This window comes from Cydia strobilella, chromosome 12, assembly GCF_947568885.1.
Source record: "Cydia strobilella chromosome 12, ilCydStro3.1, whole genome shotgun sequence".
NCBI lineage: Eukaryota > Metazoa > Arthropoda > Insecta > Lepidoptera > Tortricidae > Cydia > Cydia strobilella.
The window spans coordinates 17,171,132-17,198,407 of NC_086052.1; the positions used below are offsets into that span (position 1 = coordinate 17,171,132).

At 38.3% G+C, this 27,276-nt stretch overlaps 1 protein-coding gene across 1 annotated transcript in view; it reads right to left on the reverse strand.

Annotated features, from left to right (window-relative positions):
* LOC134746300 (protein halfway) overlaps positions 1-27,276 on the reverse strand; it is a 45,796-nt gene that overhangs the window by 4,275 nt on the left and 14,245 nt on the right. The window contains exons 2-9 of the mRNA XM_063680676.1: positions 14,376-14,480; positions 13,013-13,196; positions 8,852-8,977; positions 6,829-7,026; positions 6,155-6,330; positions 5,075-5,554; positions 2,809-2,967; positions 195-305 (exon numbers count right to left, since the gene is read on the reverse strand). Of these exons, the coding sequence (XP_063536746.1) occupies positions 195-305; positions 2,809-2,967; positions 5,075-5,554; positions 6,155-6,330; positions 6,829-7,026; positions 8,852-8,977; positions 13,013-13,196; positions 14,376-14,480 (1,539 nt within the window). The remainder of the gene's footprint in view (positions 1-194; positions 306-2,808; positions 2,968-5,074; positions 5,555-6,154; positions 6,331-6,828; positions 7,027-8,851; positions 8,978-13,012; positions 13,197-14,375; positions 14,481-27,276) is intronic.

Below are 27,276 nucleotides of genomic sequence, written 5' to 3' on the forward strand. Positions count from 1 at the left end.
CGGTGTTACAGTCGCAGTGTATGTAGTCGCTGCCATTGAAAAACGTGTTGTCTCTGTCACACATTACTAAATAGAAAGAGATGCACTCACTTTGATGTCATTTTCAGTGTTGCAGTCCCTTTGTATGTAGTTGCTGCTAGTGAGAAACGTGTTGTCTCTGTCACACATTACTAAATAGAAAGAGATGAACTCACTTTGATGACTTTCTCGGTGTTACAGTCACAGTGTATATAGTTGCCGCCGATAAGGAACGTGTTGTAGGACCCAGGGTTGTCGAACATGTTCGAGAGCATGTACGTGTGGATCTGTAAGAAACAAACGATTAGTCTTTTTAAGTTATTCCTTGTATCTTGTCTTCCTATCGTCTTGTATCCTTTTTTTATGTATTTAATAAAATACAGAGTATTCCACTAAATCAGCAGAAGATATGCAAAGAGAGCTTACATCTTGGGTTAAGATATTGAAACAAAAAGGTCTTCGTGTTAGCAGGACCAAAACCGAATATATGCACTGCTTAGCTTCTAACGCCCAAACTGACAAAAATGTGTACATCGGCGACCTACCTGTACCGAAGGTCAAAAGGTTTAAATACTTGGGATCAGTTTTAACATCTGACGCAGATATACATGCAGACGTCTGTCATAGAACTCAAGCAGCGTGGCTTAAGTGGCGAAGCCTGTCCGGGGTCCTATGTGACAGCCATATGCCCATTAAAACAAAAGGAAAAGTTTACAAAACTGCAGTGATACCTGCCTTTTTGTATGGGTCGGAATGCTGGGCTGTAAAGAAATCGCATGAGCAACTCCTGCATGTCAATGAGATGAAGATGCTTCCCTGGGCCGGTGGTGTCACGAGACTAGACCGGATAAGGAACGAATACGTCCGCGGAAGTTTCAAAGTAGCCCCAATTAGAGAGAAACTCCTTGAAACCCGACTAAGATGGTACGGCCACATACAAAGAAGAGGAAAGGACCATGTCGTCAATATTGCATTGAACCTTCCGGAACAACCGAGAGGAAGAGGAAGACCAAAATCCACATGGTGGTCCAATATTAGAACCGACCTAGAGAACCTGAACATAGCAGAAGAGACAACCCAGAACCGACTACTCTGGCGCAAAGTGACAAGGAGACCCGACCCCACGTAGGTGGGATAAGGGGAGGAAGAAGAAGAAGAAGAATAAAAGAGTATTAATTTTTAATGCACTTTATACAAAACCGAAAAATCAATACATAAATCAAGCTTTGTTTCTAACAAACAGATGTCGCCGGCTATTTTGTTGTTGTGCGTGTATGTGACCTATAATGCGATCTAACATGAACCTTGTTTCAAGGCAATATTGACATGATTGGCATGATCCTTAACTATAAGGAGTAAAGGAGTAAGACTAACATTCTTCAGCTTGTGCGTGATTTAGAAGAGCATGAAGTTGTCAGCAAACTAAGTTCCCTCCAAAGAACAAATATTCTCTATATCATTGAGATCTGCTATAAGTTGCTAAGGTATATCTAAAATGAACTCTAATACCTACGACATACATTCTTCAACTTGTTATGCGTGATTGAGAACAGCATGAAGTTGTCAGCAAACTGACTTCCCTCTAGCGGACCAATATTCTCTATATCACTGTGGTAAGCTTAAAGTTGCATATATCTATAATGAACCTTAAGACGAGACAGTAAATCTGACATTCGAAAATGTACCTTAACTCTAAGCAATAGGACTTACATTCTTCAGCTTGTTATACGTCAAGCATAAAGTTGTCAGCAAACTTAGTCCCCTCCAAAGGACCAATTGTCTATATCATTTTGGTATGCTTAAAGATCCATATATCTAAAATGAACCTTTTTTTTATACCACGACGGTGGCAAACAAGCATACGGCCCGCCTGATGTTAAGCAGTCACCGTAGCCTATGGACGCCTGCAACACCAGAGATATTACATGCGCGTTGCCGACCCTTTAAAAACCTGTACACTCCTTTTTTGAAGAACCCCATACTGTAGCCCCTCGGGAAGACAAGATAGTAAGTCTTACATACGAAAATGTACCTTAACTTTAAGCAATAGCACTTACATTCTTCAGCTTGTTATGCGTGATTGAGAACAGCATGAAGTTATCAGCAAGCTTACTCCCCTCTGGCGGACCAATATTCTCTATATCACTGTGGTATGCTTAAAGTTGCATATATTTATAATGAACCTTAAGACGAGACAGTAAATCTGACATTCGAAAATGTACCTTAACTCTAAGCAATAGGACTTACATTCTTCAGCATAAAGTTGCCAGCAAACTTAGTCCCCTCCAAAAGACCAATTCTCTATATCATTTTGGTATGCTTAAAGTTCCATATATCTAAAATGAACCTTAAGACAAAAGATAGTAAATCTTACATACGAAAATGTACCTTAACTCTAAGCAATAGCACTTACATTCTTCAGCTTGTGATACGTGATTGAGAACAGCATGAAGTTGTCAGCAAACTTAGTCCCCTCCAAAGGATCAATTCTCTATATCATATTGGTATGCTTAAAGTTCCATATATCTAAAATGAACCTTAAGACAAGATAGTAAATCTTACATACGAAAATGTACCTGAACTCTAAGCAATAGCACTTACATTCTTCAGCTTGTGATACGTGATTGAGAACAGCATGAAGTTGTCAGCAAACTTAGTCCCCTCCAAAGGATCAATTCTCTATATCATATTGGTATGCTTAAAGTTCCATATATCTAAAAATGAACCTTAAGACAAGATAGTAAATCTTACAAACGAAAATGTACCTGAACTCTAAGCAATAGCACTTACATTCTTCAGCTTGTTATGCGTGATTGAGAACAGCATGAAGTTGTCAGCAAACTTAGTTCCCTCCAGCGGACCAATATTCTCTATATCGTTGTGGTCTGCTATGAGTTGCTTGAGAAGCTCGTATGACGGGTCGTCGCCGACCACTTCTAGGCTCGTTATCTGAAAAAAAAACACTATCATCATAATATGTTTTAATGTTTATTTGGGCACAAACGGTACATGTTTCTTATAACTAGTGTCTTATACATAATTCATAAACCAGGACAGTTGCCACCACTTAATAGCTTATTAAAGAAAAATAAAATACGGGATAACTAAACTTAAAGATTAACAACGAGGGTCGAATTAGGACAGGGGCTTAATTAATGAAGATAAAACTATTTTTATACATCAAATTTGCAATTAAGTGTAAAGTTACAGTGTATTTAATTCGTTTGTTTATGTAAAACCAAAAGTATTTGACGTTTAAATTTAGACAAGGAGTCATTAAATATATCAATTTTTGAGAAAATATCATTATTAAATCTGCAAGCTCTTGTCAGAAAGGAGTTTGATTTGTATTTATTTTTAGTAAACGGAATAAAAAATAGTTTATCACTACGCCGTGTGTTCAAGCGGGGAGATTTAAAGCTAAGTCTACTTAACAAATAAGGGGAGTCAATTAAATTTCTTAATACTTTATACAAAAATATTTATATCCATTTCTTGGTTTAAATAGATACCTAGGTATTGGGAGTGCAGGGATTTTACATTGTAAATTGATTGGAACGACTTTTTTAACTGATTTTTTTCCAATTCTCTTTATTATGTTCTTCTTCTTTATAAGTAAGTCATTCAAATTGAAAATAAACAAACATTTTGGTAGCATAAAAAAACTTAAATACGTGCGAGTTAATATAATTTATATCACTACTAAAAGCAAGTAGTAAATGTATGAACACTAGGCACGCGCTCAGACACAATGGCTGACCGCTCACAGAAAAGAAACAATGGCTTTTGTTTAACAGATTAAGGTCTTAGGAGTAAAAATCATTTTAGAAAATTCATACTATAATCAATGTGTAATCAATGTGTGTGTGTGTGTGTGTGTGTGTGTAGTCGTTTATAGCGTTCAAAATAGGTTCCTCGTACAGATGTAGTGCATAATTGTTTTCCATCGTACTCGTATTTTCACGGAAACAGACGAATGTGTCTTGCTATTTCAGCCAGTCTCGGTACAAAAAGTAGGTACTGAGGTTGACTGAATAAGTAGCATGACAAATACGATCGTTTCCGAGAAAGTACGATGGAAATAGTAGATTGTTAACCAAGGGATGAAAGGCACTCATTTCTGCCGAGGTAGTTTGGTGCACGTACGCCAGTGAGACTTTCTTATTTACTGCCTGAGGTGTTAATATTATTTTTCTGTTCGACGGAGTCGGAAAGCGGCAACTTCGTTTAACGCAGCAGGCCGAAAATTTACGTTTTCCACACGGACAACAGAAAAAGTTCCACGCCTGGTTCTAGTAAAACTAACATTATTATAAGACACGTTCAGCTTTCAAGTGTTCGGCGGCAGATCCGTCGGCATGACCTTCAGATGCCGCTGCGTGCAGTCCACCGTCACCATGTACTCCAGATGCTGTTCCAGTCTGTCCAGGAAGCGCAGTTTATAGCTACAACTCACGTTATTATAAGACACGTTCAGCTTTCAAGTGTTCGGCAGCAGATCCGTCGGCATGACCTTCAGATGCCGCTGCGTGCAGTCCACCGTCACCATGTACTCCAGATGCTGTTCCAGTCTGTCCAGGAAGCGCAGTTTATAGCTACAACTCACGTTATTATAAGACACGTTCAGCTTTCAAGTGTTCGGCGGCAGATCCGTCGGCATGACCTTCAGATGCCGCTGCGTGCAGTCCACCGTCACCATGTACTCCAGATGCTGTTCCAGTCTTTCCAGGAAGCGCAGTTTATAGCTACAACTCACGTTATTATAAGACACGTTCAGCTTCCAAGTGTTTGGCGGCAGATCCGTCGGCATGACCTTCAGATGCCGCTGCGTGCAGTCCACCGTCACCATGTACTCCAGATGCTGTTCCAGTCTGTCCAGGAAGCGCAGTTTATAGCTACAACTCACGTTATTATAAGACACGTTCAGCTTCCAAGCGTTCGGCGGCAGATCCGTCGGCATGACCTTCAGATGCCGCTGCGTGCAGTCCACCGTCACCATGTACTCCAGATGCTGTTCCAGTCTGTCCAGGAAGCGCAGTTTATAGCTACAACTCACGTTATTATAAGACACGTTCAGCTTCCAAGTGTTCGGCGGCAGATCCGTCGGCATGACCTTCAGATGCCGCTGCGTGCAGTCCACCGTCACCATGTACTCCAGATGCTGTTCCAGTCTGTCCAGGAAGCGCAGTTTATAGCTACAACTCACGTTATTATAAGACACGTTCAGCTCCCAAGTGTTCGGCGGGAGATCCGTCGGCATGACCTTCAGATGCCGCTGCGTGCAGTCCACCGTCACCATGTACTCCAGATGCTGTTCCAGTCTGTCCAGGAAGCGCAGTTTATAGCTACAACTCACGTTATTATAAGACACGTTCAGCTTCCAAGTGTTCGGCGGCAGATCCGTCGGCATGACCTTCAGATGCCGCTGCGTGCAGTCCACCGTCACCATGTACTCCAGATGCGTCAGTTCCAGTCTATCCAGGAAGCAAGTGCAGTTCGCGTCCAGAGGTTTGATGTTGCGGCAGATAGTAGTTAGCTGCGGAAAAGATTAATGATTCTGGAATGACGTTTCAAATGATCTAAGGGCCAGAATAATAATCGGTTATTGAAAAAGTTTTTGTCGAAAATTTCGTTTTTAAGGTTTCGTAGCCAAAATGGCAAAAACAGAACCCTTAATGTAGTGTGCATCTTTTCAAATTACTTTTTCGTCTAAGATGGTAATCTGTTAAACAAAAGCCTTTTTTCCTTTTATGCGTGCGGTCGCCCATTGTGTACCATTGAGTCTGAGCGCATGCTACGGCGCGTGCCATTCTCAAGTCATTTAAAAAGATGTAGACTCTACTTAGTTTCGTCATGTCCGTATGTCACAGCCATTTTACTCGGAAACTATACTCAAACACACCCACTTTGTCAGTAAAAGATGTCAACTCTTCGCGCCAACATTTATTAAATTTGTCGCCTTTTTTTTACTAACGAAGTGAGTGTTCCAGAATAGGTAGTGGTAATATTTTGGTAATGAAATTTAAGTAATTACCTACTTACAACATAAAATCGGAGTTTTAAAAGAGTTGTCCAGAGTAAAGTAACCATGGTAACGAGTAACAATTAAAAGACTACCCAATTACCTACTTCCTACCTCTTTTTGAACTTTAAGATGGTCAATTTGCAGAAACGATTTCTCTTGGAACCACTGCATGTCGTTAAAGCGAATGTCGCGCACGCAATACGTCTTGTTGTAGTTCAGGAACGTCACTAGGGAATTGTTGCTGTCCATGGCCATTTGGAACTCTTTGCACGGCATGTGGTTGTTCCCTGAAATTAAATAAACGTTTGTAAGCAAGGACCTTATGACTCATTCCAGTCATTTCACAGCCGGAGCATTCGCGGAAGGGAATTCCTCAGAAACCGCTATTCGTGCTCGGTAAATTGTTCATTTTCGAAACGAAGATTTCGGCGTCATAAACAATTTAGGCCACAGATTTGGCCGTTCTTTGTAGCGAGCAGATCAACATCAATTCCATAGGGACTGGGAGGACTGTTTGCTTTATTCGGTTCCCCCGTTTTCACCTCAAGGGATGATTTCCGTGGTAACAAGATATGTCCTTTCCTAGGACTCAAATTATTTCTTTACTAATCTAATCTATTGATCTAAATCGCTTTAGCAGTTTAAGCGTGAAGATGTAACAGACAAAACAGATACTTTTCCCATTTACAAAAGTAGAGATTCTGTACCGGAACTATGATGTATAAGAGAAATAAAAAACAGAGAGATCTTCTATTCATCTCACTTCTCCTCTTAAGTCTTCTCACCTGACATATCTATAAATATCTTCCGATTACTCTGCACCAGGCTGAGCGGGAACTCCGTGAGGTTGTTCGCCGACGCGTCCAACACGGTGAGGTTGAACAGATAAGCGAACGGACGCAGGGTGGTCGGCAGTTTGGCCGTCGTGAGGTTGTTGTTTGAGATGTTGAGGCAGGCGATTGAGGAGTGTTTCGGGAACTGACCTGTAAAATGGCTGACTAAATATACGATATACATCCGTAATGGCAAAGGATAGTTAGTTCCCTAATTAGCCTAAACAGGCAAGTCTAGTCTAGTATTAGCCTAATTGGCCTAAATAGCTAACGTAACGCTAGTATCATAAACATCACTTGCCTACTTAAGTGCTATTTATACGCATCAAAAAGATCACAAATACATAGAACATAAATTTAAGACATTGAGGTAAAAAAATGCAATATAACATTTATTTAAAACAAATAAATAGCTGCACCACGCTGCGCTCAAAAACCGGCATCGCTGACGTAGGCGAGAAAACCGCTAGGCTCAAATGGGACTGGGCCGGTCACGTCTACCGCATGCATCCGGAGAGGTGGGCTAGCTTAGCAACCAAGTGGATGCCGGTAGAGGGGCGTGGACGGGGCAGGCCCAAACGGAGATGGCGGGATGACCTGGACAGCTTCCTGAACAACTGGCCGGAGGAAACACCAAATTGGGAATCTTGGAAATCAAGGGGAGAGGCCTTTGCCCAGCAGCTATCATATAAAACTTAAAAACTAAAAATAAATAAAACTAAGCTTAAAAAAAGTCAATAAAAGAAAATAATGATAATTTAAATAAAATACCTCTCGCCGCTTTGTCGCATGATGCGTGAAACACTTACTTTACGAGGGACTCGTATGATTATTAAGATAAAGTATAAAATCAAACGTAGGTGTACAATGACAAGCAGATTACTGCATTGCAAATTTTTGTACACAAAATTGTTATTCACGTCACAAACAGCTTATTTCACTTACCACCGTCATTCGTGGCTTCATATTCCTTCTCACGGGCTGCGGTATGCGTGTAATAAAATGCGATCCATAAAATGCTTTTTATAAATTAAAATAAGTGAATCGCGAACTCAAGTGCTTTCTACACTGTCCGAAATATAATTCTAGCTAGTATTGAACATTGACATAAACTATTCTGATAAGAACCGTTTTGATCGATCCACTGATAACTCTGTGCGTAAACAAAGAAAGAGAAAACTGCTCTTCCCAGAGAAACCATCGCTGTTCTCAGTTTACGCACAGAGATATCGGTCGATCGATGAAAACTTCTTATCAGAACCAATTCTCTGTATCTATGATGAATCGCGACTTTAATCGGGCGACATAATATATTAAGTATGTTCCCACAAAGGATTATGTCGTTACAATATTGTTTACAAATTATCAGTTATCAGTGTTGGCGATTGTACCAAACGTAAGTGTAAAGTTAAAGTTTTCTGACACTTCTTTACGTGAATAAAATAAGGTATATTATGGATGGTTTTATCCACGTGATAAAATAACCGCCACTTTTTAACACCGGGCGATTAAAAGTTGTATCACGCGACAGACAACAGTTTACGTGACAGACAAGAACGACCATCATAAATAGCCGTACAGGATAATACGGATAAAGATCACTACACTATATCTACCTACGTATTAGATGTTTGCCATAACATCCCGTCCGCTCCGCTCCGCGACCAGTATGTAATTGCAAGTGACAGATGTTTATTAACGTTGTCATACAAGATATATACAGTGGTACTACGTAAACGAAATTAATAACTAGCTTAAATCTAATGTTCTGCTTTAATAACTTACCAACAAAACCGTCGGAACACGGACTGAGAGGTCCAACTCCGTGATTGTGGCGTTTAGGACGTGGAGATTTGTGATGAGTTTCACTGTAACATCTTATCAACGCAAAAGATGTGCCATACATCCCGTCCACCCCGACCAGTATAATGGCGAGAGTGACATCTGTTTATTGGTGTTGTATTTGGTAACTTACCAACAATCTGTCCGATGTTGCCGTCAGTAAGCGCCATGGACGCCAGCCGTCGGAACACGGACTGAGACAGGTCCAACTCCGATATGGTGGCGTTTAGGACGTGGAGATTTGTAATGTTCTGTTTCACTGTAACAGGAAAAATTGTTGGTAAATGTGGTGTGAGAAATCATGATTTTAGGACGTATCTATAAATATTTTATATGGGACGCTGAATCGACACGCACAGTAAAGAAATTACGCTCGCTAAATCGTCACGCGCGCGCAGTATTGGCCTCCTAAATTTTCAGGAGGCCAGTGTGCGTGGTGAGCAGATAAATTAGTCTATATTAATACTCTATTAATTTCTGCAATTGTCTGTAACTTGTTTTGTGAGCCAAATAAATAAAATAACATAAATATATTTTGGAGTTTATGACAGGACCCCTATTCGAGATGCACACTGTCAGTTTCGGCATCCACATCAGTTCAACAGTGGAATGATTCGCCAGTAGTTCCCAAAAGTTATACGCATTAGATAACTACCTATATAAATCTTACGTACACTTGTTTGCGTATTTTTTTCTGACCGTAAAACATTAAGCCAAACATTAACTAGAGTCGGACCACGCTTAGTTTTCATGCCAAGTGCTACTTCAAGTATGGAGCTGGCCATGGATTTTTTCTGCCAAGTTTGTGCAGTCAGCTTGACGAAAGTCTAGTACCGGGTCGCGTACAAGCATATCTACAAGTTTCAATTATTTGTGGTATTTCCTATAAAAAGGGACCTTATTATCGATGGCGGTTACGCCATTATAAACGATGCTCCGAAATAAATACAATGCCGCGAGACGCTGCGCGGCGTAAGCGCCATCGACAATAAGGTCCCTTTTCATAGAAAATGCCCCATTTAGAAGTGTAACTTTGTACGAGTTTTGAATACAGTCCGTCCTTGTTTACATTAACAAGAATGCGAATACAAGTCCTAGTTATATTGTTTACATAACGTTATACCAATACCTACGCACAATTAGCACTACCTAGGTACTAGTAACCAAGTAAGTGCGATTTATGTTCAATACACCTACCGTTGTTTGCGATGTAAATGATGTAATCGTCCTTTTATTCACTTTGTTTATCAAAATTATGATAACATTGTTATTTTTCTTATATTTCCTGCATTAAATATACCTACTGCAGATGCTTTCTAGAAAAGAGGACTAATAAGTAGGTACGGATACCTGTAGTCCGTTTTTCTTAAGAAGCTAGTTTGAAATTTTTTGTTTTCGTCTTCGAAATTATGTATACCACTGTTTAAGGGTGATTAAAATATATTCTCGTAGTTTCCTATATACATAGCAATAAAGCATCAAACAAGCTTCACATCTTTTTTTTTTTTTTGTCGGAGTTGGAATGCACTTACGCACGGTGTGTGGGACTCGCCGCTCCTTTTCCCTCTCTTGGCGAGAGGGGGGGAGAATTGGCCCTACCCACTAAACCCACTCCGGCGTTTCACCCTCTTAGCCGTTCGTGAGGGCGCACTGGGATCGATAACATTCCACCACGGAAACAAGCTTCATATCTACTTAATAAACATCCTAGTTTTCACTTACTATTGACTTTGCCATTCAGTATTTGTCTTCATAAACAGCGCTGGCCGACACTTGTATTAGAACATAAATATATGTGTATATATAATATTTTAAATTTTATAATACAAAAGCATGGTTTAAAGTGAATCGTATGAAAACGTAGAAAATATATTAAGGGAAAACAACAAGAATCAATCACATTTTTCACAGTTTTCACAATATTCAGTGAAAAAATAAAACAACTCTTTGTGGGAGTCCTTAGTCCTCTGAACCTATTGCGTCTTAAGTCATTGTCATTATAATCATTACTCATCCAACCACAACATGTTTGTTTTGTGAATGTAGTTTTGAGTGTTTATATGAAGTCTCTTAGTTCAGTGTGCCTGTCGGCAAAGGCCTCCTCCAACTCCTTCCAGTATTTCCTCTCTCTTGCCACCCTTGTCCAGTGTCCACAACAACATTACAAAACAGCCAGCAACCTTCGTCTCATACAACCTTCTTATACCACGATATAAGGTTCGGTCGTCAGCCTGACCCAGTTTACTCGATTTCCTCAGACAAATATTGGTTTTGTCTTTATCGTCTGTTTAGTAATGAACAAAGACAACACAAACATGTGGCATTCCGAGATAAAACCGTTGTACCTACCGGTCGTTACATGCAGATGGGCAATAGTAGGTAGCTTGTAATGTTGTAAACAAGATGTCTATGATCATTATTTTAACCTCATGAGTCTAAATGTACATTAAAATGTACATATTCGTTACAATCTAATTTAAACCTTTCATGAAACAAATAAAGTAGCATTTCTATTGTTTCATTACGTTGTAAAACAAACGAAATTCGTTCCAATTTACTTATAGAACAAGGTTCAAATTAAAAATTGAAAAACTTTATATGGTACCCACGTACGAGGATAATGTAATGTAATCTCTGCCCGCGACTTCGTCCACGTGAGTGTCGAAGATAGAAGTAAAATGTATGTGTTTTCTGTATTTATTTATTCATTAAAAAAAATGTAAAAAGGCATACGCCATGCCACAGGGCAATCTCTATCTCTTTCTCATAGGGGTCATCCAACATCCGATATCGGATTGGCACTTCCGATAATTTCAGACATATCTGACCCCCCCATTAAACTGTCCACATCGCACCAGATCACAGAGGTAGGATCCAGGGTGTCACAGCGCAACTCCTTGGTGGGACACTGTGAGCGATCCAGGGTGGAAACACTTCCCCAGTTTCATGTTGGCTGGTTGGTGTGACGACTAGTAGGTCTGGCCTAGTGGGTACTTGGGTAGTGACCCTGCCTGTGAAGCCGATGGTCCTCCTGGGTTCGAATCCCGGTAAGGGCATTTATTTGTGTGATGAGCACAGATATTTGTTCCTGAGTCTTGGGTGTTTTCTATGTATTTATGTATTTGTATATTATATATATCGTTAGAATAAATTTAAAAGTGGAAAAATTACTGCCTTAGGTGAGACTTGAACTCACGGTCTCTGGATCGATACTCCAGCGCTCTGCCAACTGAGCCACCAAGACCTCATCCATAGTCAGCAAATCTTCCCACTATATGGGTCTAGGGGACCCTAGCGACATCTACCGTAAGAGTGTTACACTTCTTAAACGGCCACCGGAGTTCCAAGTCATATTGGAAATTCACCAGTTACGATGTGCTACCCATTCTAAATTAATTATTAACTGGTGAATTTCCAATATGACTTGGAACTCCGGTGGCCGTTTAAGAAGTGTAACACTCTTACGGTAGATGTCGCTAGGGTCCCCTAGACCCATATAGTGGGAAGATTTGCTGACTATGGATGAGGTCTTGGTGGCTCAGTTGGCAGAGCGCTGGAGTATCGATCCAGAGGCCGTGAGTTCAAGTCTCACCTAAGGCAGTAATTTTTCCACTTTTAAATTTATTCTAAGCTTAATAGCATCGATCGCAGACGTTTCCGCTTGTTAATAATTAATTTAGAATGGGTAGCACATCGTAACTGGTGAATTTCCAATATGACTTGGAACTCCGGTGGCCGTTTAAGAAGTGTAACACTCTTACGGTAGATGTCGCTAGGGTCCCCTAGACCCATATAGTGGGAAGATTTGCTGCTGACTATGGATGAGGTCTTGGTGGCTCAGTTGGCAGAGCGCTGGAGTATCGATCCAGAGGCCGTGAGTTCAAGTCTCACCTAAGGCAGTAATTTTTCCACTTTTAAATTTATTCTAAGCTTCCCTTAAATGCATAATGATGTATATATGCATCGTATATTTGATGGTCCGTGGCTCAATATGCAGCTATCCAAAATCACATTTATTACTTTTATACAGCATGACACATCTATTTCAATTTATTAAAAAGTTATACAAAAAATCATGCATTTAAGGGTTAATAGCATCGATCGCAGACGTTTCTGCTTGTTAATAATTAATATATATCGTTGTCTGAGTACCCGCAACACAAGCCTTCTTGAGCTTACTGTGGGACTTAGTCAATCTGTCTAAGATTGTCCTATAATATTTATTTATTTATTTTTGTTGGGCTTGGGATTTTGGATATATGGGGGAGATGTGGCTAAGAAAGTAAGGACTTACTATAAGCAGTAAGGCCCTCTTTTAGCGTGAAACTGTCCACGTCACAGCAAAACACAGAAGTAGGGTCCACGGTGTCACAGCGTAGCTCCTTGGTGGGGCACTGGGAACGGTCCAGGTGGAAACACTTCCCCAGTTTCATGTTGGGCTTGGGGTATATGGGTGCTGCTGTGGATGCTGGTACTGGCTGGAAAATAAAAGATAAGGTTTTTACACAGAATATTAAAAGAGATGAGAGGCCAAATAAAAGAAATGAAATTAAAGAGATGGACAAAGGTGGCCACGCTGTGAAAAGGGTCAGATGGCAAGAAAAGACACGTCAAAACCAACACCAGCGGCGTTAACATGGTCGCCTCTTTATCGTCTGTCACCATGTCTGTCACTTTTTAACAAGTAAGTAAGTATATAAGTGCGAACGTGACGTATGGCACTATGCTAAAGTCAGGTACTCGGATGAACTCCGTGAAAGACACTGATTGGCCAAAAGCAGGACAGGAGGTAGCCTTTATCCGTCAAGAGTCCAAACCTAATTATACAGGGTGGCTAAAAAATAAGTGCATTCCCGTTGCCAGGGAGGTTTTGGGATTATGCTGAGCAACTTTTACTATGGGACCAACCACGAAATGGCGAAAAAGAATTTACCCTCCCATAGAAAATGGACCAGCCAAAATTTTTTTCGCAATTTTGGGGTTGGTCCCATAGTAAAAGTTGTTCAGTATAATCCCAAAACCTCCCTGGCAACGGGCATGCACTTATTTTTAAGCCACCCTGTATACTTACTTACTTATAAGTATACAGAAATACGACACAATAAAAAATTTAAGATTACTTTTTATCCTGTTTTTTTGGATGAAAAGGCTATTTCATATTTTTATTTATTTACGACAAAAAAAAATCTTATCTTAAATATGTGAAGAGCCATCGCGCGAAGCAAAAATGTCCCATAAGAAATCGGTAAGCATAGAGTGCTCATAAATTAGTTTTGTCCATACATCTAGCGTCAAGTAGTGGAATTAACAGTACCGCTAGTTGACACTAGATGACACGGGTGTCGAGACAAACAAAAAGTGTATTGCTCAGCAATTTAAAACTAAGATTACAAGCAGGAGGAATTGAAAATAGAGTTCCGGTTAATCCGGTTATATTAATCGCGACATCTATTGTCAAGTAGCAGTACTGATAAATCCGCTAGTTGACGCTAGATGTCGTCTACGAAAATAATAAGCGTTTTGGTAAGAAAACTGATGTATGGAGTCATGCTTACTTTTTCTCTATGACTGTAGCGACTCAATCAAGAGGGCTGCCACTGCTATTCTCTACCAGATGGTCCATATTTTGTAAAATTTTGGAGAGCAATAGAACTGACCTCTGGACTCCTGTACTTCTGTGCGGCTTGCTCCAGCTCATCCACTCTCATCTCTATGGTCGGCATGTGCCCGAGCAGGTACACCACGAAGCACCATAGCGCCGCCTGTGAAAATTAACAAAGTTATATTATTTAAAAATAGTTATTTTCGATACAAGTGCGGAAAAGAGGAAATTCGAAACGAGCGGCGATAAATTAAAACACGACCGCAGGGAGTGTTTTAAATCGACACGAGTTGCGAATTACCTATTCGCACGTGTATCGAACAACGTTTTACAGTAAATATGGTCCTTTAAACTTTCGACATATGCACAAAAAGTGCACTTTACGCACTAGTGCGAGAAAGTAGCACCATATGTACTGTAAAATATATTATGGGACAATCGTCCACAGTAAGCTCTATAAGGCTCGTGTTGTGGGTACTAACTAGATAGTTATAGATACCTAAATAATTAAATACATCGAAAATATCGAAACTCATGAAGTGTGTCACAGGATCTGTGATCCTTATATTACAAGCAGGTGATTTTGAGACGAGTAAATTTTGTGACATGTGTCCTAGTTTTTATTATCATTGATTTTTACCGGTTTAGATATATTTTATTCTGTTTCTATATTAAGTGCCCGCACATAACGGTAGCTGTACGGTCGGCACCCAAAGTATCTCTGTCACTTTCAAATACTTTTCCATATAGACATATATCTCGACAGTTTAAAAGTACTTATACACCCATACTAATCCATCCATATAATATTATCATAGAGTAACTTATACTAGAGCGGTACTGTCATAGTAAATTTTGTAACCCCAGTAAATTCACTGCCATCTGTCGACACACTTTAAAACTAAAAATAAAGATTTATAAAAATACGATAAAATGTATTTAAATATGGATAAATGATTTTTTTTATTTGCATTTATTATTTTTATAATTTTGACCCATGTTCTGTCACTGATATGCGTTAAAATTGATAAATAACAAACGAAACCGTCAACGCCATCTATACGACAGTTGGCCAAAACTAGTAGCGCCCTCTGAACGAGAATCAAATTTTCTTGATTTTCGAGGCACGTTTTTTCCTTAGACTGTATCCATCTATTACGGAGTTATATCTATCTTTGATATTATAGGTATAAATGCGAAAGTGTGTCTGTTACCTCTTCACGCTTAAACCGCTGAACTGATTTAATTGAAATTTAGTATAGAGATAGTTTGAGTCCCGGCGAAGGACATAGGGTAGTTTCTATCCCAGAAGTCATTATTTAATGGGGTGAAAGGGGGGGAGGAAGTTTGTGCATGGGGAATTAATAAAAAGCAGATGGGGTAAAAATAAGCTACCCAAATTACTTATTCCACGCAAGAATTTGATTGTTCTACATATACAGTTATGTAGTATCATGGGGCTTTAAATTCAGGGCTGGATTCTACTCGCTAAACTGAGCTACTTTTATTATGGGACCAACACTAAAATCGCGAATTTTTTTTTGGCTTTTCCATAGAAAACGTCGACATCTGATCAGCCAAAATGTATAAATAAGCCAAGTTTTTTTTTCGCGATTTCGGGATTGGTCCAATAAAAGTAGCTCAGTTTAGCGAGTAGAAACGAGCCCTGAATTTAAAGCCAGAAACATACTGTATAGACATATCTATTTTTGTTAAGAGCCCGGTTACGATTTTAGTCGCAAAAATGTAAAGTTGATAGATTTCTTCTGTGAAATTGTACACCTTTTGTTACCTAATTGAAATAACAAGTACTGGTTTCTATTAGCACGACTTCTTATCTCTAGGTTTATCACTTTTGCAACAATTCTGCCATAAGAGATTGGCATCCTTTCTATACTATCCATACTATCAGAGAATGCATATACCTACATTTGACACATAGTCTGATACGCTACTTTTGAAGCAGACTGTACTTACCAAATTTATGAATTTTTAATGATTATAAAATACCCATTCTAAATCTATCCACTACACAGGAAAGGCAAACAAAACTTTAATCTAAACAACTCCTTAATGTCGAAAGATGCTTCCATACACATGATACATGAGATGTAAATCGAAGTTGAATCTAAACTACTTTAAAACAAAATATTATTTATCAACGTCTCACTTCCGTAATAAATCATTCCTGTGAATTTATTTGATTCCCAGTTGGCATTAGAATTCCATCCAGATATGTTGGAGGAAACACGGAGCACAGCACAGAATAAATATAGTTGGTCAAACCAAATTGTCAGAAAATAAGAACAAAAAAAACTATAAGTACTCATCCTTTTCTTTTTGGGGGTTGTACTAGTAGTAAGACAAAGATAGTATGATTCTGTCTATGTTTGAAATGAGATAGTCCTTTGACAAACTATAATAGTACTAGAGTTAGACCAAGAAAAGTCAGCGATGATTTTAATAGCACACGTAGTGCAACTGTTATTTATACGTCATAATTTCATAGAAGTTTAACAGTTGCACTGCGTATGCTATTACCCCAGTAGCATTTATACGTCATTATGACGTCAGCGACGTCATTATGACGTAATAATGCCGTCATTATGACGTCGCTGACGTCATTTTGCTACCTGGGTAAAATCATTGCAGACCTTTCTTGGTCTAACTCTAGGTCTTTGCTCGTATTGATGCAAGCCAGATGCGAATGATAACAAAATTATCATTTTGACATCAAAATGTAATTGCGAATGTGCAGCCCGATAAAACATCAGTAAAAATAACCACAGCGTAAACACTCAGGTGAAGGTTCGTAATAAATATCGTCTAAAAATACGTGGGATTCGATTTAAGGTCGAGTCGGCACGATTATAAAGAAGATGGAGAATGGTTATTATAATAATAATATGTATTCAGATAACTAGGCTTAACATAAAAGCCTGTTGGGAATTTATTCATAGGCCTGAGTATGTTGTATTAGACATCAATTAAGTACGTATAGCTATTGCATAGAAGAGTATTTTTTTGCTATAGGTACCTAGCTTGTCTCACATTTCGCTGGATCTCTAAGATCTCTTGAATGAAGGACGTGAGCCACTTAACTTTTTTGTTTCGAAGTATGTACAATCAGCATCCAAAGCAGCGGATCATGGAGACTACGCGTCAAAAGTATCCAACTTATCATTCTCAAATACCTTATCAAATAAGAAATATAGGTATCCCTCTATGTAGAAAAATTGGACTGTAACATCATAGAGAAAATTTGTCTATGGTAACATAACATAATTATACTTTTAAACGCGAGAGATTTGGGAAATTTATCCAAATGGCAGATACTTTCAGCGCGTTATTTCATCCGCTACTAAATATTATTGATGCTAACTGCACAATACACCTATTATATCTGTATATATTTAAGTTAATTATTCATAGTAGCTCTTCCTTCCCTTTGTAATATAACTAATATTTAGGTAATGTTACAGAGGGAAACTCTAGGTCCATGGGGTCCCAGTGCGCACAAGTTGTTTGCAGTAATCGCGAAGCGTCTGGTTGACGTACCTGGTGATCGAAGAGCTGGCGGCTTCCTCGCACAACGTATCAGCATTGCGATACAGCGAGGAAATGCCGCCGGCATCCTTGGTACAAATGCCTCAAGGGCCTATTTGAAATTTAAGCTAGTTATTAATTTCGTTTACGTAGTACCACTGTATATATCTTGTATGTAAATAAAGAGAATTTCATAGGTATGTTATGTCACATTTCCAACTGTTGATTATCAGATGACAAAGCCATCGTCCCTGGCCTAAAGTTAACCAGGTTCGCCTTGCGTCCAGAGGAAGTGGCTATTGGATAATCGTCGCACGACTGGACGGCTAAATTGTCTTGTTGAGTACCGTGGTTGGTTCAAACGCTGTTTTGGTTCTTTTTACAATATTTTGTTTAACTTACCGTAATGTTTACTAACAAATACCTAAAAACTTTATAGTATGGGTTAAGGTACATTATAAAATGAACGAACTTCATATTTTCTTACTTTATCCTTTATCCCTTTATCTCGATTCTCCATACAAACGTAGTTCCGCTCTCATTTTAAAACGACTAGCTAGATTAATATAATCATATATATATATATAAGAGATCAAAATAATGATACAGGGCTAAATCGATTTTATCTAATTATGCATAAAATTATATGTTTTTTGTTGTGTAGGCTGCATCCATTACTATGCATTTAAGGGTTAAATTAGAACCCTCTTCATGATCGCCTTTTGCCCTTTGGTATACTTATGAAAAACTGGTAACAATGCAATATTACGATGACAATTTTAGTACTTCTGTTGTTTGTATATTTTTATTAGTTTTTTTTGTGTAATTTGACATTTATGTATTTATGTAATTGTTTTTGTAATTTTGGGTTAATTTTATTGTTTGTAAAAATTGACATGTAAAAGTGCCCCTGTGGCCTATTTGCTGAATAAATGTTTTATGTTGATGTTGACATTCATTTATTACCTTAAGTCAGCGGTTTCAAACTTTTTTGATGACGGAAATTTGTTACAGTAATAACATATACTAATCTATGCCTTTTTGAATGGCGAAATATTTGACGGAGCCTCAAATTAAGAATTTTCGTTTGTCACTGCGGACCCTACCCTAGCTATATAAGAGCTGGTTTTTTTCTTATTATTACAAGTATTCTCGCGGAACCCCAACAGAGGCAGATGGCTGCCTTAAGTATACCTCGACGTAGGTAATTCACAAATGATTCAATTGCACGACTGCTCTATATCCATCATATTCACCATGTAGAATGATTGACAGGTTCAAAGAACCAGACATAACTGATGAGTTGGAATATGATTAACTTTAGATTGTATTGGAATATAGTCAGTTGATTCAGTTTAACGCAGCTGTTAGTAACATACAATGGAAATAGTGCAATAAAATAAAAACTCGTTATAGCTTTTTCAACACACTTGCTCAAAACGACGTTTTTATTCCACCGATTTTTGGCTCATAATCCTAGATATTAAACACGCGTGCTCTTTCAGTGTATTATTCAACTCGTGCTTTTTCATTATATTATCCGACTGAGTTAAGAAGCTAACTGATTGCTAATAATATGCATGGAAAGGGAGCCTTCTTTAATTGGTCAGACTGGCGGGCACCGGCGCGCCCGACCGCCTGCGCGGCGGGCGGCCCGGCCGGCCCGCCCGCCGCGCCGCCCGCGGCCGGGGCGAGCGAGGGCCGGCCGGCAGTACGAGTATGACAAATGAAACACACAATACTGTTTTAACTATTAAAATTTGATTAATATGAGTTTTTTTTTCTTTCTCGCAAGTGTGTTAAAAAACGTCGTATGAAACGCGTGTGCATTGGTCCTTACACACATCGGCTTTCTTCGTGTGTAATGACCAACTTAGCACACTTGTATCATAATGTACTATATAGAGGAGAAAGTCCATCGTACTAATAGATACGACATCAAAATAAAGCAAGCTTTCTGCGATAACATAAGATGACATAATATTTTATCACCATAGACCAAGGAATAGTAAGACACGTAAATATTAAGTATGTTATTATGTTCTGTTGAGCTCAATAGATATTGTCAATGATGTAAACAAACAAACAGTCCTAAATTACTGCGCAGTCTCGCACTTTTTAAGGACAATAATGATCTTTTCAACAGTTTATATACTTACTTAAATATTTTATTTAAAACATCAATTACTAAAAAGCTTGAGAACACTTGAGAACTACCGCTTACCAGATTGTATTTTAGGTTTTTTGCGGAATAAATCTCGCTTGCAAAATGTAACTGTTTTACAAATCTGACGGTTATAATCGCGGAAGTTTCATTCTTATTAAAATATCAACTAATTGAAGCTTATAAAATATATAGTTATTACTAACAAAAATATGTTAATTATTTAAAAAACCCTTTAAAAATGGTCATACCTATATCAAATGCTAACAAAATCTTTCATGTTTGTTTATTTTATTTTATTTTATTTTATTTTATTTTATTTCCACACATACAATTATCATTACGGGATGAACCCAATGCGATAATTTAGCAAAAAGTTAAATGTATAAACATACAAAATACAAGTACCTATATCTAACAAATCATTTTATTCCTACATAACTACCTATTCTTATATATTATATTATTAACTATTTCTATTCAACTCCGGTAAGTTTAAATTATTTATGTCATTAGATATGTGATATGTTAGTTATCAGTCGTAACTATATTTAAATCCGAACTGTGCGCTTACACGATTAAAATATTCTCGATATTAAATCGAATTAAAAACACCACATATTTTTCACCGGAACATCGCACCAATAAAATTGCTACAAGTGCTAATTCTATTTATATTAGTCGGCATGTTATTGCTCACCAAACGTTTACTGCTAAATGTAGGTTGGAGCGAAACATATTATGTCGCAACATGTGGTGATGACCCGACGTAATCTCATGGAAATGTTAATAATTATATAAACATTGATGAACTTCAAGGAATTAGCGATTGGAGTCGAACCGAGCAAATTCTGCACAGATTTTGTGGTGATTTCTATCACTACGATGATTTCTATCGCTTTTATAAACATTTTACATGCTAGTGAGTCTTTATACATTTATGTCTATCAGCGCTTTTTTAACAATAGCCTACACGTACAATATTTATGAAAATATGACATAATATTGACTATAGTGCTACAGTCGGCAAAAATTTGCGTATTAAAGTATACGTCTAAAGTATCTACCGTTCTATAATAACTTAACAAAAAGAGATATTCATCTATATTATGTAGAACAATTATTTGATCGCAAATTGTTGAGAGATATCTCTATATGGACAATAATTCGAGGATGGCAGTTAGACGTTAGCTACCTAGGTAGGCGAGGCCTAAATACGGTAATTTTGATATCGAGCTCTAGAGCTCACTAGGATAGTTCAAAGAATTTGCGATTAGATTGGAGGTATTCTATAAATATATTATATGTGACGTTCTCAATCCAAAGGTACCACTTTGTCGCTTACCATAAAGAAGAAATTGGCTTGTATCTTTATACGAATTACCTGTCAGAGCGTCCTTATGGCAAGCGACCATGTGGTACCTTTCAATTGAGAAAGTCACATATCTACATCTACAAGAGAAACCGGCAGAAAAACAGAGAAATCGGCAGCATTTACGCAAAGTAAATATTAATAAAAACATGATCGTAAGAAAATTGTCTAATGCAAGTTACAAATTAATCTAATTTTGAGAATATTTCTCACTCGCATCATTATATACGTACTTAAGTATTGCACTAAGATCATGTACTAAGTAATCACTTAGATGACATAGTGCCGAAGTTTAAATAGGGCTCAAATAGTCCACGTTTGAATGTATATCACAATACAACGTCGCCGCAGCCAGATAAAAGGCTAAAAATAGACAGCAAATAAAATAATATAAACAATGTCATGTGTGTATATGTACCGTGTGATATCTCGCTGTATCTTATCGTGTGCTGAAATATTTAGCGTGGTAAGCCTGGAGCTTATGAGGTCACACGTCACTGATAAAAACAGACGTTTCAATCTAACATAATGTGTAATAATTTAGAGATACCTACAGCCAAAGTTTTGCGACAAATTGAAGTCTAATTAGTTCTTATGTTCACGGTAAAGCAGTAAAACTTCAAGTGTTGATTTTGCATGGTAGGGTAAACTTGCATTATTCGGTGACACGCCTAAGTCGGTGATACAAGTCTTGAAGCATGACACCCAGCAAAGCTAGTGAATTAGGGCCTTTTAAATGGGCCTCACGGCAAAGCCGCCGAAGCCGTGAAGCCGTAAAGTCCCATTTAAAAGGCCCTAATTCACTAGCTTTCCTCGGTGTCATGCTTCAAAACTTGTATCACCGAATTAGGCGTGTCACCAAATAATGCAAGTCTACCCTAAAGTCAAAAATCCACTAATTACAAATACAAAATTCTTTATTTCTTTAAAATACACTACTAGGTATTATACAAAACAGGTATTTACTTGGAAACTCATGCTTCTTAGGTCTAGGTACCAGTTCAAGTAAGTAGATATGCATGCTGTAAATACGTTGCAAGACTTGCAAGGGATGACATTAATTACGAGATTAAAATTATAAGAACAGGAAAGAAAAAGTTAGAAAGGGGGTATGTAGCAGGAGCTAACGACGCAACTGACATGTAACTATTGTAAGCTGAGGTGTGAGAGAGTCGCATACTTGAATGTTTACAAATAACTTCTCATAAATATTCGGACGTAATAAAAACGCTCCAGCACGATTTAAAGTGACAGTTTTAGATCTAGGTATCTGTCATAAGTGTTACACTAATGTGATATATTGTCACGAAGTGGACAAGTCTATTTTTTGACCCATAATTTACTATCCAGCAGTGCCAAGTGCTGAAGAAACAAAAGCGATAACAGCGTACCTACGGCCTATGAAAATAATTATTTGTTTTACAAGGGGATAAAGTCGTTGTTTATATTTAAGTCCTTGTGCTTAGATTGATACCTGACCAAGCAAAAGCTTCCAAAATAGAAACACGAGCGTAGCGAGTGGTTTGAAAAGTGGAGTCCTAATCGTTGAGAGGGATTTCAAGGCACGAGGGTTAGGTAATAACAAACCATGCTACCGAGTGAAACACAATATTTTTCAACACAACAACGTGAGGAAAAAAATTTTTTTTTATACTACGTCGGTGGCAAACAAGCATACGGCCCGCCTGATGTTAAGCAGTCTCCGTAGCCAGTATGTACGCCTGCAACTCCAAAGGAGTTACATGCGCGTTGCCGACCCTAACACTCCTCTCCCTCGTTGAGCTCTGGTAACCTTACTCACCGGCAGGAACACAACACTATGAGTAGGGTCTACCTAGTGTTATTTGGCTGCGGTTTTCTGTAAGGTGGAGGTACTTCCCCAGTTGGGCTCTGCTCTAGATCTGGAATGACATCCGCTGTCCTGTGCCCTACCACACAAAGCGAAAGGTCATTCACAGTGCCCATACCTCTCTTTTGGACGTAGTTTAAGGACATACCCCCGGGTCCGGACGTAGTTTAAGGACATACCCGGGTCCAAAGTGAGGGTGAGGAAAATAATTACTGTAAAACATTACAGAATTAGAAATCAAATCAAAATGAACGCATTTAAATAGGTAGCATTCAAAATCATCAGAAAACAATTGAAAATTAGCATCAAATGCTTTACCACTCTGGTAGATGAAATGTAACCATCTCATCAGTTTTTTAATTGTGATGAAAATAACTACTACTTACTTACTTACTTTTTAACATTTAATGTGGTCCACACACGGTCGTGCTCATAACCAACAGATAAATGTTTTTGAACATTACAATATATACAGTAATACTCTATAGGTTCAGTTTTAAATAGCGTGATACCTATGTATTTGCCTATTTTATGTCTACTCTATGTAAATACCTTCTTTATAATGTTAGTCATTTAACCTCAGCGACGACGACACGTGGTAGATAAACATTATAACTTTATTATGCATTATTTGCATGAATAATCACAATACAATGCCGTGTGTGCAAAGCCGGACTATTTATAACACGATACCTATCTTCGCTATGCTAATAAAAGACTAGGACTAGACGATTAAATAGAGACAGACAACTCCAGTCAGTCAAATTACCTCCATGCATGAATTTATTTTTATTTTTGGATTCATATTTTATATCGTTGGAACACCGGAAATGATAAAAATACTTTTGTAAACCTTAACATTATTTTATTAAAAAATATTTAAAATGTTGAAAATTTTTGAGCGGTTGAAACGCTCATAATTTTTGGCGCGAATTCGACAGAGCGTGATGACGTCACACGTTGGGCGGCCCAACTGACGTTTGCTACTAATGACACTAATCTGTCGAACGCGTGACGTCACGTGGCGTCTCGAGCGTTTCGCTCACGAGCTTTTCGCGGGCAAATTTTTGTACTTTTTATTTATAATTTTAAGTAATTAAATGGTAATTTAAAAACGGAAATGCATTTGTAACATGATATAACGGTAACAAACATCCTAATAAAACATATTTCGTTCAAATATAAACTTCATGCATGAGGCTAATTGCTGCTATAGGGAATATTACGCGAAACTCTGCGCACCGGGCGCGGGTCTATCGCAAAACAAGAAAATCGAAATTTCGTTATTTAACATCTCTGTCACTCTTGCAAATTCGGGCGATAAAGAGGCAGATAGCGACATTTCGGATTCGCATTTCCCGGTAGGTTCTCTGTAGACAAACCGCCTTGGTGCATCAATGTCACATTTTATTATCTCTGAAAACTTGTCAAAAAACTGTAATAGGCGCAGTATGAAGTTATTCTATGCAATTCTATGGTTCTTTGGTTTGGTTCGGGCTAGTGCTGCACTCTGGTGGCAGAACATTGCAGTAATACCCCATATTCATAAGATCCGAATAAAAAGATGTCTTACATATACATTTTTTTTGTGTCTATGACAGAGATAACCTAGGTACGCAAGTTTTATAGCAGAAAGTTTTGATAAGGCCAAAGCTTTAGGTGTGGCTGTCCATTAGAGAAGAGTCCTTAATGCTCCATATGCAACCAAGACACGCATGTGGTATTATTTGTAGTAATAAAAACCCTACGACAATTATAAGACACGCATTTGGTGTTATTTGTAGGAATATAAACCTATGAAAACTATAAATTAAAATATTTACGTATATTTGAAATGACGACACCTCTTTAAGGCGGTTCCCTGAGCCAGAAGGCGAAAAATCTCCTTATATGATCATGTTTTTCTAAGAGGCGTTGATATTCGTAGACGTGGAAAAAATATATGTAGTTCTTGACTATATTATCTTTAACAACATAGCTTCCGATACACAAATTATGACACTTCGCTCGATACAATTAATTCCCAAAGTAACCTCTAACTCGGACTTTTAATCCTACTTTACTCGGTTATTTATTATGTGATACTATAAACAAAAAAAGAAGAAAAAACAATCTTAACATAAATAGAAATTTCATAGCTTTAGAATTTCGATATTGTAAGGTAACGTTTTTAAAATAAATAAAAACCGACAAAATTCGATCAAAATTGACACTTGGCGCGTATGTTCTTTCCCGTTCTTTCTTGCGAAATGTGACAAAGACAGCGGCAAATACAGCAGCTAAAAGGAAATAAAGATGTGATACATTTTGTACAACCTAGTCTCAAAACTCAACATGTGTTGAAGCCTGTTGTGCTACGGGGCCGATTTTGTTGTATTTCCATTTGTTCCCGCCCCACGTGACCGCCGTCGTGCTTGACGCGGGGATAATTGAGAATGATTCATATGAACGCACTTATTCCCATTGTGTACCCGCACAAATTGGAATACACTCCGATTTTCGGTGGACTCTGGATGTCAGTAGTCTTCTTTATTTACTTGCTTGTAGTAATTTACTGTAATGTAATGCAGTAATGCATTATGAATATTTCCATTAATGGCTCGTTTATAGAAGGATGTTTCCATTGTAATCGCTCCCGGCTTTATCTGTGGTTTGTTTTCGTCGGTCACATGACTTGATTTATCAATAAAGGTCAGAGTAAATTTAAATGTGGAAAAATTACTGGCTTGGGTGAGACTTGAACTCACGGCCTCTGGATCGATACTCCAGCGCTCTGCCAACTGAGCGCTAACCCAGGGCAGTAGCAATATTTTTACTTTTTCGGAGACGTTTCTGACTTTCTGCTGGGTAAAATGTATTTTATCAATAAAGGTTTCTAAATCCTCGTATTTAAAATGAAAAGTAGTGTTAGTTTCGGGTGAAAGGCGCCATTTCAGTCTCAGAATACTGCCATCGAGCGCCAAACTACGTCGATTGAACATCACCATTGTCATACCTTGGTCTACAATCTACTATTGGTAGGCTTTTGTTGTTGACTGTACCTTGATAACATGTGTGGCTTGCCTGGTATGTCCATCTCAACATCGTAGAATAACGCACAGACATTGCAAACACATGTTCTGTAATCATTATTATGAACCCACATGGAGGTTATTGTAATCAAAATGATATAACATAGTTGAGTATTTTCCCGTGCTTTTTTTAGAAAAGTTAAAATGTATCGGCTAGCAGATTAAAACGAAAAGTCACGTTATATACACGGTGGCTAAAAAATAAGTGCATTCCCGTTGCGCGGGTGGTTTTGGGATTATACTGAGCAACTTTTAAGGGGCCCACTGACTATCAGTCCGCCGGACGATATCGGCCGGTCAGTTGTTCGGAACTGTCAAATTTTTGTACTAACTGACAGGCCGATATCGTCCGGCGGACTGATAGTCAGTGGGCCTCTTTACTATGGGACCAACCACGAAATCGCGAAAAAAAATTTGACTGTTTCATACATTTTGGCTGGTCCATTTTCTATGGGAGGATAAATTTTTTTTCGCGATTTCGTGGTTGGTCCCATAGTAAAAGTTGCTCAGTATAATCCCAAAACCTCCTTGGCACTTATTTTTTAGCCACCGTGTATAAATGATTATTACTTCGCTAGGCCTTTTAGTAAGGATGAGCAACACAGAAAATCATTATCTTCTCTACCAAAGTACTAAGTACTAACGAAGACCCAGTACATGTTCCACCATTATCATTATCACAAGTATTTATTTAATTTCGTAATGATAGACGTAATCTCTTATTCTCGAGATGGCATAAGCAGAGCTTCTCAAACAGAGATTGCGTTATGCTCAGACCTTGGTGCTGTTTGCCCGATACTGACACGTAGGCAACTGTTCAAATAAATAATATACATTAAACTTTAAGACGCGTATAGAGCACGAAATATAGTACTAGGTACTTACTTACTCCGTTAGCTCAGCGACCCAAAATGAGACTTGGATTCCGACACAAGACAGCGCCACTTTTCTCGA